General features: G+C 52.2%; 1 protein-coding gene and 1 long non-coding RNA gene across 2 annotated transcripts in view; both read left to right on the forward strand.

The window, feature by feature from the left end:
• Positions 1 to 15,216, forward strand: part of LOC110598580 (uncharacterized) — a 45,103-nt gene that overhangs the window by 5,402 nt on the left and 24,485 nt on the right. The gene's annotated exons all lie outside the window — the stretch shown is intronic.
• Positions 4,323 to 8,386, forward strand: Sox1 (SRY-box transcription factor 1). Its single transcript, XM_078016348.1, has one exon. The coding sequence runs from the start codon at positions 5,169 to 5,171 to the stop codon at positions 6,336 to 6,338; it is 1,170 nt and encodes a 389-aa protein (XP_077872474.1). The 5' UTR covers positions 4,323 to 5,168; the 3' UTR covers positions 6,339 to 8,386.

The following is a 15,216-nucleotide window of genomic DNA, read 5'->3' on the forward strand; positions in this document are numbered from 1 at the left end:
TGGAGGGGAAGGACTTCACTTTTCTTCCAGAGACGCTGCTGCTGCCTCTCTCCAAGGCTCTTTGCAGTTTTGGTGGAGACACTGTGCTTTATGCTGAGAGCTGGAAAGGCGTGCTTTGTAGCTGCTCTTAATGGCACAGGGTCATTGGAAGTTCCATACCTGCAGAGGATTCTTTTCCTTCTTATCCCACACCTTCCCCTTTACCTTGACTGAGCCCCCACCCCACCACCCCCACAAAATCAAACCACCAACAACAAAAACTTTGGTCCACTTCGGTTCTTCTGCCTTGGTATGAGCACAGCCTGGCCAAGTTAGTCCGGGCTAGAACTCAGAGAATGGGCCGAGAACTCCCAAGAACCCAGGAGAGACCACCCCTCACCCGGAGTCCTCTGGCGACGAGTCGCGGGCGATGGAGCGCAAACATCAGATCACACGTGGCCAGCCCTCGGGCAAAGCTTGTGACTACAAGGGCGCTGCGGCGGCAGAGGAGACAGCCTAAGGGCCGCGGTGGCTCTGCGAGGGCAGCGACAACGCGGCGGCCAGCAGACGGCGATCGCGGCCCGTGCGATGGCCGGGCCAGCGCAGACGCGCCGCCTGGCCTCGGGGCCGGATCGGAATGGCCTGCCCGTCCCCCCTCCACCGCCTACGGTAGGCTGGGGGAAGGAAACCCAGCCTTGAGCCACTGCGTTGGTGGGCCCTGCAGCCCCACCGCGCTCCCCCACCCTCACACCATCTTCTCCCCCTCGCCCTCCGTCTGTGCCTCCTGTTGGCCAGGTGACCTCAAAGGCTTCTTCCAACTTGAACTGTTCTTTTGCTCTCCCCCTCTTGCTTTGCTCCTCCTCCTTCAGATTACTCTTTTCTATCAAAAACTCTTGAAAACTGGTAGCTAGTTGCCTGTCTCTGTGGTCTCAGTTCTTTGGGGGCGACACCAGAGCCGGGAAGGTTGTGAGATGGAGAGAGGCACCTCCAGTGGCCTCCATCCTTCAACTGCCCCAGCAGCCCCGGGAGTGGTCATGGTCTTGGCATGTTTCCTTGGAGGGTATCACCAGAACAGGCAGTCTTTGCAGGCCGTGGAGTGCCCCCGAACTCCCCGCCTGTCCATCACTCACGGCTCTAGCTTGGAGCTTGTGGCTGATGCTGAAAACAGAAAACCCTTCTCTAGATTCTTGAAAGCTTGCTTTCATGTGAAGATTGCTGGGGGCAGGGGATTTTGTCCACCGGTACCCTCTCTGCTGCCCAGATTTTTCATAAGTACAACAGGGGTGAAGGGGAGCAAAAGCTAAATGTGTTTATTACTCCATATAGCAATTTGAGATAATGGTATTTAAGTCCAGAACTCAATTTATTTGTAAGGACTCACTCTTGTGCCATTGCTTAAACACACACTCGCGCACACGCACACACACACGTGTATGTTTTAAGTGTGCATAGCCACATATAAATATGCATATATATGTACATAATTTCTTCTCATGACATATTGGGTCTGATTTTTGAGGATTATAACCACAGGTTAAATTTTTTAAAAGAACTTTAAATAAAAAATATCTTAATTCTCATTTCTAAGTTCATTTTCTTGGCATTTTGAGCAGAAGCACTGTGGAATGAGTTGCCAGAAGAGCAAATTTGGTCAATCAACAGTGAAACTAATCCTTTGCCTTGGGTCCTGGACTTTCTCTGACGTTGCTTGGAAGTAGTATAATCTGTCTTCAAATCCTCAAGAATCTGGCTTTGGGGAAGGTTTTCAGCTGGAAGGAGGTTCCTGCTAATCTGGTGGAGGTAGGAGGCAGACTAAACTGGTTCTGGACTGTTTTCTCAGTTTTTGAAGAGTCATTTGGGAGAAGGGGTGGGAGCAAGAAAACCCAAAGCCATCACTGGTAGGAGTTAACATGATGCTCCTCAATTTTCATGCCAGGCACTAGGAGGTCTGGCATGCAGTGCCCTGCCACTGCCTAGTTGGCACAGGCTGCCACTGCCAATCATCTATCACTTGGCAACAAGTTACACCTGCAGCTGTGGTTTAATACTTATGCAGGTGGGCACCCATAGGGTATGCACCCACTTGGGCTTGGGACTATCTCATCATTGAAAGAGCTTATGGAGGTCACCCTGAATGACAAGCACTAGTATGATCGCAAGTAACGCGAAACTGTTCACCTCCTGTTTAGATGCTCTAGAAAACAAGGGTAACATCGTATTTGGAAACAATTTTCAGAGCTATGGTAGAAAGAAATGAGACCATTTCAAAGTCAGCTATCCAAGTTCCCAAAAGCATAAAGCATTCCTGCAAAGCACACTGGAGTGCAGGGTGTTTATAAAATAAATTGCTCCATTGATATGGAAAATAATGTGCCAAGCTTGATTCATACAAAGCATTTTCAGGGGGTCTTCGGCTATTTAGTTTAAAATCTAAATTGAAAAGCAGAGGAAAGAAATCTTTCAATTGCTAAGTGGATAATACAGTTTATAATTTGTAAACCATTTCCTTTATTTCAGTCTTGCTGACTTCTCCTAACACACTGGATCTCACTGCACACCCATCGCCTCCTAAATTATCAAAGGAAAAATGGGTCTATAAGCATTCTTAAACAATATTCCTGTTTCTTTTTTGTTCATTCACAATGTAACTGATATTTGTAGGTAGTGCGTGAAACAAATCAAAAGATTTAACAAACTTGATTGCTGAAATAAGAAGGTAGTTGAAAACCATGTTTATAAGCCAGATATTTAGTGAAAAAATATGAAACGATGTTTCCTTTCTAATAAAATTATACATCATTTGATGAGTTTACGATTAAATGCTGAATGGCCTGAAATGAAAGCAGTTTAATCTGCAGAGAGATCAATTTGCTGTTGCACTGCATACTGTAGCAACCCTACAATAAAAAAAAAAAAAACCTACAGTAATAATCATAGTAGTTGAGAGAAAAGAAGGCATTATTCCTGTACCTTGAACAAGCCATAAGGTCAGGAAATTCACAATCTGAGCGTTTTTTTAATATTAAAAAAGAGAAGTGTCACATGATCACTGTGCAACATGTCTAAACACCCTTATTACTACTAGTATCATCACCAACATCTTGAGTCTTTCTGTTATGGGAGGGTGGGTCTGGAGGCATTTGGCTGAAGCCCTAGTTTACCCACATCCATCTCCTCATTTCGGGTTGCCTGTAGAAGACGCCTTGCAATTCCCAGGAATGGCGAGAGGAGGAAAAGAGTTCAGTGGATTCTTTGGAAAAAGTCCTCAGCAGCCTGAGCCAACAGAGTTTGAGGCTGGGTTTGGAAATCTCGTGTGCATCCCATCCCGGAATCACACACACTTTGAGGTTTAACAATTACAACCGCAGGTGGATGCCTTAACCATTCCATGAGCCGGGGCCTTCCTTTTGCTTAATGTAAGAAAATAGTATCTGGCCATGGGTCACGAGGCCCCACCTTTTGATTCAATTCGAACAGCTTGGCAATTCTCAAGCCAACAGCTCCTGGGAGACTCGCTCCAGAACAGCGTGGGCTAGATCACTTTTGCGATATCAACAAACTTTTTCAACTGTTGGAGTAACCAGATTCCAGATATATCTTATGGTTACTGACCTTCTAAGAGACTGAAGAGAAGGACGTTAAATGGGATGAGTACCTGCCTATAACCTCCAAGCTCACTGGAAAAATGGAACCCGGTCTCCTATACTAAACGAAGCTGTGAGCCACGAGCCATACAAATGCGTCCCCAGTTGGCAGAACTATGAGGCCTGGACTGTAAAGGCCTTCGGGGAGAGCAGGGACTGGCCAACTCCGAGCGAACCTAGGAGAAGCATGCATTGAATTCGGAGGGTGGGGGCTACTGAGCTGCCCGACCTTGCAGGAGAACTTGTGGGGAGGGCTTTCAGTTTGTGCCCCCGGGACGGTCGCCCCTGCTCGCATCCTTTTCTGCACTCGGAATGAGCTTAGGCGAGGTCTTGGCCTCGGTCTCCCAACTTTCTCCTTCCCTGCCGGCGCGACTTGGCTGGTGGGGACAGAGGAGGAGCTGGGTCTCCAGTGAGCACATTTAAACACGGCCCGGGGCTGTATTCCCCCCCCCCCCCGCCCCGCACCACACACACAACGATTCTTTCTTTGGGCTTTTAAGCCCAATCGTTAATCATTCTGAGCGCGCGGGCGGGGAGAGGGAAGGGGGGCGAGATCGGGGTTCGCTGTCGCCGCGGCGCGCGCACTCAGGAAGCAGTGGGGCTGTGACCCCCCCTCCCGGGCCTCCTTTCCCCCTCCTTCCTGCCTTGCTCCCCCCTCCTTCCTTTCCTTCTCCCCGCTCCGCCGCCCGCGCCCAGTGTATCTACTCCCTCCCCACGTCACTCGCCAGCGCGCCATGCAAATCACCGCCGCCGCCGGCTCCTATTGGCCGCGGCGCGCTCATTTAATGGCAGCCCGGGCCCGGCGTATGGCTGCTGGGCCCCGCGCGCCGCCGGCCCCGCGTGCGCCTCCGCTCCGAGCGCACTGCCCCGGGCAGGCAGCGGGCAGCCCGTCCTGCACTCTGCGGCCCGGCTCCCTGGCTTCTCTGCGCGCTCTCACTCCTTCGCTGTACCAGACCCCCTCCCTGGCTGCAGCGTAATCGCCCCCTCCGGGCCCCCCTCTGTTCCCCCCTCGGCGCCTGGCTCCCCCCGGGCAACTGGGACCCGCACATGCCCAGCGCACGCGGCGTGCCGCCCTGCTAGAAGTTGCGGCCCCGGAGTTGGAGGCCGCCGAGGACTGAGCCAGGAGGAAGGAGGCAGTGCGCGGCGGCGGTGGGCAAGGAGGCACAGCGCACCCCGGGCGGGCCGAGAAAGTGAAGCCGCAACTTGGCCGCGACTGCACCTGTTTGAACACTCCGCCGAGGGCGACTGGGCTGCGGCGGCGGCGGCGGCGGCGGCGGCGGCGGCGGCGACCCTAGCCGTCGGCCTCTTTGGCAAGTGGTTTGTGAACGAGGAGAAACTTTCCACCAGCAAGTGGAGCCGGCACTGAGTGCGTGTGATTTTGCCTCTTTTTGTTGTCGTTACCTCCACCCTCCCGTTCTTTTCTGTGCTAGGCAAACCCCCACCCCCGCGTCTGGCTCGGTTTGAGCCACTGTCCATCTCACCCCACCGGCCGTCTATGCTCCAGGCCCTTTCCCCGCGGTGCTGGTGAACCCGCGAGCCGCCCCGATGTACAGCATGATGATGGAAACCGACCTGCACTCGCCCGGCGGCGCCCAGGCCCCAACGAACCTCTCAGGCCCGGCCGGGACAGGCGGGGGCGGCGGCGGCGGCGGGGGCGGCGGCGGGGGCGCCAAGGCCAACCAGGACCGGGTCAAGCGGCCCATGAACGCCTTCATGGTGTGGTCCCGCGGGCAGCGGCGCAAAATGGCCCAGGAGAATCCCAAAATGCACAACTCGGAGATCAGCAAGCGCCTGGGGGCCGAGTGGAAGGTCATGTCCGAGGCCGAGAAGCGGCCGTTCATCGACGAGGCCAAGCGGCTCCGCGCGCTGCACATGAAGGAGCACCCGGATTACAAGTACCGGCCGCGCCGCAAGACCAAGACGCTGCTCAAGAAGGACAAGTACTCGCTGGCCGGGGGGCTGCTGGCGGCCGGCGCTGGCGGCGGTGGTGCGGCGGTGGCCATGGGCGTGGGTGTGGGCGTGGGCGCTGCGGCGGTGGGCCAGCGCCTGGAGAGTCCGGGCGGCGCGGCGGGCGGCGGCTACGCGCACGTCAACGGCTGGGCCAACGGCGCCTACCCTGGCTCTGTGGCGGCGGCGGCAGCGGCCGCGGCCATGATGCAGGAGGCGCAGCTGGCCTACGGGCAGCACCCCGGCGCGGGCGGCGCGCACCCGCACGCGCACCCCGCGCACCCGCACCCGCACCACCCGCACGCGCACCCGCACAACCCACAGCCCATGCACCGCTACGACATGGGCGCGCTGCAATACAGTCCCATCTCCAACTCGCAGGGCTACATGAGCGCTTCGCCTTCGGGCTACGGCGGCCTTCCTTACGGCGCCGCCGCCGCCGCTGCCGCTGCCGCGGGCGGCGCGCACCAGAACTCGGCGGTGGCGGCGGCGGCTGCCGCCGCGGCAGCGTCGTCGGGTGCCCTGGGTGCGCTCGGCTCGCTGGTCAAGTCGGAGCCGAGCGGCAGCCCGCCGGCCCCGGCACACTCGCGGGCACCTTGTCCTGGGGACCTGCGGGAGATGATCAGCATGTACTTGCCTGCCGGCGAGGGTGGCGACCCGGCGGCGGCCGCGGCGGCCGCGGCGCAGAGCCGGCTGCACTCGCTGCCGCAGCACTACCAGGGCGCGGGTGCGGGCGTCAATGGCACGGTGCCCCTGACGCACATCTAGCGCCGCCGGGATGCCGGGGACAGAGGCTTGCTACGGGCGACCCGGCTACAACGAGCGCGCGGCCAGCTCTCGGGCTGTCGCCCCGGTCCAGCGCGGCCTTGCTTTTGTACAGACGTTTCCACATTCTTGTAAAAATGAAAACACTGGAGATGAACACCAGGTGATACATGCCCCTCACTCACCTTTCCAGGAGCTCCTGGGGACCACGAGACGCTGACACACGTCTTGCATTTTAGACCGAACTTTGGTGTTTTCTCGAGAGTTTTTGTACAGTATTTATCATCCACGGAGGAGGCAGAAAGTGTTTTCTCTGCTCGAGGGGACAAAAAGACAGAACCAAGCGAGAGGCGATGCCAACTTTTGTATCCAGGCCGGCGCCCTAACTTTCCTCCCTGCATCGCTTCCTGATGCTTGACTGCCCGAGGCCAAGTGACCGAGAGTTGTTCTCACTTGTTACAAATGTAGTAAGGCAGATCCAAACATTTACAAGTTTTTTGTAGTTGTTACGGCTCCTTTGGGTTGGTTTGTTAATTTATACAAAGAGATCCCCCTTCAGATGGCGGAGTTATATTCTGGGTTTTGTAAAACTTTCTGTATCTGAGCATTTCCATTTTTTTTTTTTGGTTTTGTATTATTTCTTGTAAATGCATTGTGAAATTTTTATTTAGGCGTTGCAGTGTGGAGAGGAGGAATCAGATCATGTACATAGTTTCCTAAAAGCTTTTCTTCTAAAACTGAAAAAAGATTCCCCTAAAAAAAATGCTTTGAGTTTTGAGTCAATCAATACATTTAAAAGAGAAAAGGCTGTTTTTTTCCACAAAATTGAAACGTGCTAATTTTATATGCATGTTTTAAAAGTTCAAAATACAATAACTAATCTGTTGGAGGAGAAAAATTATCAGCAGGAATTAAGAATGAGGGAACCCCAGGAAGCAGAGGGTAGGATGTCCACGAGCTTTATTCCATGGAAGGAGAGAAAGTTAAAGTCAATAGAGGATTTTGTTGAGTTGAAGCATTAGTAGGGAAGATAAATAATTCCCTTTATGGTCTAGCTCTTTTACTGTCATGGCTCAGACATACTGCATGTACTTGCTGAGAATTCTGCCGTTCTACCTGGCAGGGCATCTGCAGGACAGTTTGGTATGATGGAGGAAGGAGAAAGGGAAGACCCCAATGTGGAGAGCAGGCCAATGGTGGGGGAAAGGAGCCTGGCAAAGGCTTGGCACCCGCAACTACCCTGCAATTCGGATTGCAAATGGAATTTATCTGAATTTGACTCAGAGAAGCACTAACCGGTTTACGGCTGAACCAAAACACCCTACCCCTGAGCCCAGGCTCCAACCCCAGCCCCTCCCGCCATAGCTTGTCCCTCCTTGGGAAAAGGCAAGATGATTTGTTGGATTTTCACATGCACACAAATGGAACACCCCCTCCCCTTGAGAAGGGGATGCAAGTTGCCAACTGATGTGAAGGCTTTTGCCGTGTTTATTCCTGACAAGATCTTGAGGTTGTTTGATGCTTTAAATTTTTAATTATATTTTTTTCTAGGTGTTTATTGGTACATTGCAGTTTTTTTCTGGAATTTAAAGTTTTCTGTAAAACTTTGTCTTCAAGTAATCTGACAGCATTAAATATTGCATTTAAAAGTTATGCTGTAGCAAATATGTTTTGAAATTAACCATAATAATAAGATGAAAATCTATTTTCGGAAAAAAAAAACACCTTTAAGTCCAAATGAGAAATATGCTAATTTCAGCAGCTTTAGGCTTCTCCCCTATTTTTTCCTCCACGTCTTTTCTTGTCTTGGAATGAGTATGCTCTATCCGTTCAGAAGTGGGCCTGTGCTATCAGTTTAGTGAGAATTGGATTCAGCCTGCATTGGAGAATAGCTTTAAGTATGATGCTAATCTGACAATTGACATGTGTAATTTTTTGAGTCATTTTGATAATTTTGCTTAAATCACATTCGTTAAAGATGACTGCAAAAAAAATTCAAGAACAATGTCCATTGCTTTCTAACAAGATAATAAAAGTCCCCCCTTTTTTTCCTTTCTTCACTTTTTTTTTCCTCTTAAGGATTTATCTTTTGTGAAGCAGTCATTCCTAAAAGTGTTTGTGGGCTACATGGATTGTTGGGGGATCGGCACCGTGAAACAGTCCGGAAACAAATGCCAAAAGCAATTCCTGTGGGAGGTGCTTTGGGAAATTCTGTAATTTGGGAAATCTCTGTTAATTCAGCATGGAGTTCTGAGGACCAGGCCAGGTTTGCCCTGAGGTGCACTAAAAGACTAAAAGATCTTTCTCATATTCTTTGCTGACTATGGCAAGTAGTCAGTGCACCATCCTTGTATCTTCCACCAGAGACACGGAGACATCTCGTCCTAGCTGCCCTCCATAGAGGTGGTTTCCATGTGCCTTGGACTGTGGGCATCTGTCTTGGCTCCTCACATATACTAGTTACTTGAGCCCCACTTTAAAGCTGCAGAATTTAGAAAAGTTTCGCCACTGCACTGGGAGCACCAGGCCAGGCTGCCCTTGCTTCCTGCAGGATGGCCTTGAGTTGGGCGTTTCATTGCTGGTGCTTCATCCATCCTCCATTGGGATATTCAAAGCCAGATCCTCAAACCACCTTAGTTTCTTTTTGTTCTGTTGATTAGAGTTACGGGGAGAAAGGCAGATATAAATTCTTTAATGACTTAATTTAAAAACCACAGGAGGTGGAGGAAGAGAGATTAGCAGGAATTCAAGTCGGGGCTGGAGTGGACTCACCCCTGACAGTCTCTAGCAGTGGAGGAGATATTCCACTAGGACCCAAGATGTCTCATTCAGCTGCGATTTCCACTCCTGCCCAGGTAATACTCATCGTTGCCAAACGTGAAATACTATATGATGATGATTATTGTATGATGACTTAATTCATTTCCAAATCACAGGGTGGTTTCTGTCGCTTACTCCAATTTTCTTTGAAGCCCTAGTAGAGAATGAATGGATCTTTCTAAGGTTTGGTACAAAGTTTTCTTAACTTGGTGACTTCTTCCTACCCCTGGCCTTTGGGAAGGGGCCAGGCAGGACGGTGTGCCTGCGGGTCTTTCTTCCTCTTTCTTTCTACCTTGTTTTGTTTTTCAATTCACTGGCCCCTTTGTTATTGTTGTTAAGAGGTTGACACCCTCCCTCAAAAAAAAAAAAAAAAAAACACCAGTAGCTAGATGAATTAATTTTTTTAACAGTTGCTGGTGCTGCCGCGCCTGATCTGCAGATGTGTCGGGGAGTGTGACTGATAGGTCTATTAAAATCATGCATGTAGGAGAAGAATAACACTCATATTCACGCATTTCATTTTCCCCACAAAGACTGGGCACCGCAGATCTCTGTCTCCGAAAATTCCAGTTAATTCGATCAATCTGGCCTAAGAAGCATGCTCCGGGGAGGCGCGCTGCACCTCGGCCCGGGCCCAGCCCACGACCCACGGTCCGGGTGGGCTTCGCCGGCTCCCGCCCCTCCCCCCGCCCCGCTTCCGCAGCCTGGCGCGCGGAGCTAGTGCTCCGGCCGCGTCGGCGCGGAGTCTAATCATAGGTTGAGTCCTTGGAAACTTCAAGTGAAAAGCAGACGTGGCCTTGGCGCAGCTTTCTTTCAGCGTGACTATTTGGCGGGATTGAAAGGCCCAGCCAGATGGGGAGGGGTGAGGGGGCGCAGGCCCCGGCGCTAGAGCGCCCCAGGCCCGCAGAGTGGGGCGGCCGGGAGGTGGGCACGCTGCAGACTCATCCCGGCGCTCCACTCCCTCTCGGAGCCCGGCCTGGGGACCGCCCCCTCAGTCCCAGGGCGAGGCCCGGCGGGGGGCTTGGCGCTGGCACCCCTCCCCCTCCTCCTCGCTCGCGGCCTCCCTCCTCCCAGCGCCCCTCCTCCCTCCTCCCGCCCCGGTCGTTCCTCTCCAGCTGCGAGCCCGCGGGACCCCGCTCCGCCCGCCCCCGGGAGACCAGCGAGGGCAGCGCGGTGGCGGGAGGAGCCCTGCTGCCCGGGTGCCGGGTCCCGGACGCCTCGGGGCAGGGTGCGGGCCTCCTGCGGGGCTCGGGCCTGGGCCCGCTGGCTCTCCGCCCCGCGGTGCCTCCCGCTTCGCAAGTCCCTCTTCCTCGCAGAAGCCCGGAACCCTGCGCTCTCCCCTTCTCATTCCTGCGCATTTTCTGCCTCCCACCGCCCGCACCATCCATTCACTTTCACTTCTGGGTTGCCCCCGCTCTCTCTCCCCTCTGCTTCCAGGGCCGCCGCGGGCCCTTCACTTCCCTTCTGTGCGCTGCCGGGCCGCCTTTGTCTTTGCCTCGCCCAGCCAGGCCGCGCTCCGCTCCCCTCGTCCACCCCCTGCAGCCGGGACGCCCTGTCTGAGGCCGGGTCGGGCAGGTGCCTGGGAATGGCCGGTCCCCGTTCCCTCGCCGCGTCCCTGCGGGCCGGGCCGGGCCGGGAGGGCCGCGGGGTCGCCGGAGCGGCCTTGGAGCCCACCTCTCTCCGGTCCACGCCGTGCCTGGAGGGCGGGTGGGGGGTTAAAATGACTGATGCGAGGGCCCCGGGCAGCGTTTTGTGTTTCAGAAGAGAAGGGTCACTGCAGAGAAAGTCCTGACCCCGGGTCAGCTACGAGTCAAACCCTTTTTAACAATCAGCGGGCGGAACAAGCGGGTCTCCGGCGGACCGCAACAAGTGGGCGCAGGGGGGAGGGGAGGGGTGGCATGGTCGCCCGGCGGGTCGCCAGCCAGAGCCAGATCCGGGAGGAGGCGCAGCAGCCAGTATCCACGGCCGCGTGGACCGGGCCTTTGCGGCGACTACCTGCGGATCCAAACCCATCTCAAGGAAATACCTGCATTTCCCACTTTGGGGTCGTATTTCAGACGGCTCCTCTGGATGGGAGTCTAGGTAGAATGCTTCCTTTTGCCTAAGAAGCCCCATTTTTAAAAAGCGATTCCATTTCCATAAGCAAACAACAACAACAACAATAAAACAAATCAGAGACCAAATCCTGGCTGGCTCTCCTGTCTCTTTTCCCTCCGAAACCCTGTCTCATCTTGGATTCTTTGCAGCCTTGATCTATTTGGGGGAGTGTGAAGTAGTATTGTGGAGGGTGCTGTATTAAGGCCTGTTTGTGGCCAGACCCCATTCGCCGCTAGGCTGGAGAATCGGGCGCTGCGGCGGGTGAAAAGCCCCCGACTCCTCGCACCAGTACCGGATTGAGTATTGGGTTTGGGGGTCAAGACTGAGAGGGAGGCCAGTGGACGGGGAATCAAGCAGATCCGTTTCTCTTCCGCAAATACAGGCTGGGAAATCTGTGCTTGAGACTCCATCAAGAGGTTTAACAAATATGAAAAATGTATAAGAATCCAAACAAGTGGTACATCCAACGACAGGAAAAGATAACCTATTTTGATAGTAAAAACAAAAAACAAGCATATGATTGCCATATTTTCTTCCACATTTTCATCTGCAAATATGAAAACACTTCACACCACGGGGAGGGAGGGAAGTTTCTAAAACAACAGACCCAATAGCTCCAGGTGCAGTCAGCATCCCACGCTTTTCTGGGTGGCTCTAAGCCCTGTGCTGAAAATGGGTTCTGAGTTCAAAACCCAGACCAGAACGCTACTGATTCCATTGCCAGGTGTGACCCACGGACAAAACTAGTTCAGGACAGAAACGCTGGACCTTGGGAGCAATTCTGATGCCCTGCAGACAGCTCCAGAGGTTTAATTGCCCTTTGCCACTTCAGAACAACCGTGTGGGTACATTAAAGATGCTGTTTGTGAGGAACAGCAGGTCATCACATGCAAAGCCTGGAAACAGTCAGCCAGTCAAATCAGTGGAAAAAATCAGCTTTTGTTAGATTTTGCAGTTTCAGGAATTAGGCATTCACTGCAGAGCTGCAGTTTTGAGAAATTGCAATGTCAGGCATGTTCCCAGTGGGGAAATATTGTGAGTGTGGAGGATCGTGAGATTGGGCTTGACAATGGGGAAACTGACAAGAGTCATCACCCAGACACTGTTTGCTCTCCGGCACCCCGGAAATGCTAACTAGCACTGATATTTGGCAGCAGCCACCGTGCACAGTTAGACTACCCACTTATTGGAAGGAGAGTCTTGGCTAGCTCAAGGACTGACCCCAGATGTTACCTGACAAGTACTCAGTTTATAGGGCAGAGGTGCCTATAGGCATATAAAACCCAAATAGTAGTAGTGTCAAGAGAGTCCCCCCAAAATTTGACGCAGAGACCAACTTCTCATTTCTAAGTCACAAAATTGGAAGAAGTCCAGGTGAGCATGTTTCAACCAGGAAAGGACGGAGCAGCTTTGTACATTAAGTGATCCAGACCACGGGGAGACCTCAGAAAGTGAAAGAGCCCCAGCTTCTGCCTGAGAGGGCCCTGTGGATGGAGGAGCTCAGTGCTTTGCACTGCTCACTGAGCGGGAGAGAGGCCCTCATCCTGAAAGGACTGACCACCTGCCCTTTCCCTGGTTAATAGTTCTTTGTCACCTGGGCATCTGTGTCCTAAATAAAATGGCAGCTAAAATCCAGCTTCCTAGGGACACGTGCTTTGGAGACATGGAGCCCAGCAAACAGGGGGCCTCAATGGATGCTCACATGAAGAGGGACCCTGTTCGCCTGGAGGGTTACAGGGAGAACTGGGGCATCAGGAACCAGAAGCAGTGTAGGTGGGAGCCAGTCAGTGGTCACACACTAACCACACACAGCATGCCCTTCATCCTGGAGAACAGGACTCCTCTTTAGAGTCACATGACAGGCATCACATTCACCCTCTGTCATGTGTCCAGGTTCTTCACAAGCACAAGCCATGTGTCCGGCCTGTTGCCAGGTGCCAAGAATTCAAAGGCCCTCCTGACAGGCTCACCCTCTGCTGCTGGGAGGCATTGTCACAGGCAGGAGAGAAGTGGGGGGTGCAGTTGGGTGACAGGTGCATGCTGGATGCTCCATGAGCACTTGGCCCAACCCGGAGGACCTGGGAAGAAGCCACCTGTCACTGTGTGGTGCTCCCAGGGACTTCCTCTGGACTGTGACAGTCAGAGGCTGAGTGTGTGGTGGGTGGAGCTGAGCAGAGCTGGCCCTCCACATTGTTCCGGTGGTCAGAGATTCAGACGTGGAGAGTCACAAGGCAGCTCTCTCTCAACCTCAGGGCAACAGGGTCCTTGAGGGAGCCCTCGCAAACCCCCATCCCCCATCTGGGGCCCCTGAGGGGCTGACCCGGAGTCTGCCCTTTCTGATGCACACTGAAGGAGATTTTGAAGCAGGTTCTGGACAATACTTGGAAAACCTGCATTTGGAGATGGGACTAAATGCTTGTTTATGGTAAGTAGTTACCAAGGCTGTGTGGAGATCATTAAAATCTGAGTAGCAATTTATTATTTATAAAGTACTCTAACTTAATTGTTTAGTTTAAGTGTTTTTTTTTTAATAAAAATTGAATTAGTGGAAGAAAAAGGAAAATTTCAAGCTGTATTCTTGGAATCTTGTGACTGGAAGAAGCGACTGATCCTTGGATTTCATTTCCCATTTTCTGACTGGCTATTTCAGCCCCTGAAAACCCATCTCCACTCTCATGAAGGATAGTCCACACAGACCTGGGAGGCACATGGCCCAGACACATGCCTGCTTTAAGGAGAAAAGGAGCATCCGAGACAGATACTGTGTTCTACTGATGCCTGATTTCTCCAAGCGGATTTGTGTGGGCATAGAACAGGTGTGCACCGCCCGGTGAGCACGCATGGTCCCATGTCTCCAGGGCTGCTGGGGCCTGAGAGTGGAGGCCATGTAGTGCTGCACCCAGGGTGGTCAAGTGGTCTCATCAGGGCTATCAGGCTCGGAGTAGCTCGGGGGACACTGGCCTAGAGCAAGGCTAGGGTCCAGTAGCATGTGCATGAAGGAAGGAAGGACGCAAGGAAGGAAGGAAAGAAGGAAGGAAGGAAGGAAGGAAGGAAGGAAGGAAGGAAGGAAGGCCAGAAGGAAGGAAGGAAGGAGGAAGGAAGGAGGAAGGAATCAAAAGAAAACCCCACTAATAACAGTCGGTGATCGGATTTCTCCTGTTCCTTGTGAAAGACTCAGGACTTCAGAGGCCTGAAGGGAGGAGGGCGTGATTCAGGGAGGTGGGCGCACAGCACTCACTGTGTGTAGCAGGTGTCTGCAAAGTGTCCTGCTCAGTGTGATGGGTGCTGCTGCTGCTGGCTGCAGTCACAGGAGCAGGTACAGATGGCCGTGGGGTGGAAGAACAGCTCAGCACAGCAAGTAAGACAATAAATTTAAGATAAGAAATAATGAGAAATATTTTTAATTTTAAAATTCAAAATACTCTTAATAGCTGGGCACAGTGGCAGGAACCTATGGCCCCAGCCACTCAGGAAGCTGAGGCAGGAGGATCACTTGAGCTCAAGAATTCTAGACCAACTCAGGCAACACAGCGAGACCCTGTGTCAAACAAAATGAACAAAACCAAACATGAAATAAAATGCTCATTTAAAATAACAAACCAATTATTTTAGTCGTTCAGACTGAGAATACTATTAGAAACATATTATCAATTTCAAAATACTGACTGTGAAATTTGGAAAACAAACTGAATTATCCACTTACTAAGAGAATCACATGAAATTTAAAGATAAATAAGCTAGCACTTTACTATTCAAAAAATGAATGCAGCATGTATAGTGACTATTTTCAGAAAAATAAAACTGCATTTAAAGTTCAAATTAAATCATTCAATTGCATTAAGACGTGATATAAATGAAAATAGATAACAATACCAGTCTATAAGCTACAAGCTCAACATCAATTTGAATAGCATAAATTTTCATTGAATTTGAAACAGCTACAATGATATTAAATTAGGTTTGA

This window comes from Ictidomys tridecemlineatus, chromosome 6, assembly GCF_052094955.1.
Source record: "Ictidomys tridecemlineatus isolate mIctTri1 chromosome 6, mIctTri1.hap1, whole genome shotgun sequence".
Taxonomy (NCBI): Eukaryota; Metazoa; Chordata; class Mammalia; order Rodentia; family Sciuridae; genus Ictidomys; species Ictidomys tridecemlineatus.

Coding starts and splice junctions, on each gene's coding strand:
- Sox1 (XM_078016348.1), top strand. CDS start 5,169: ATGTACAGCATGATGATGGAAACCGACCTGCACTCGCCCGGCGGCGCC.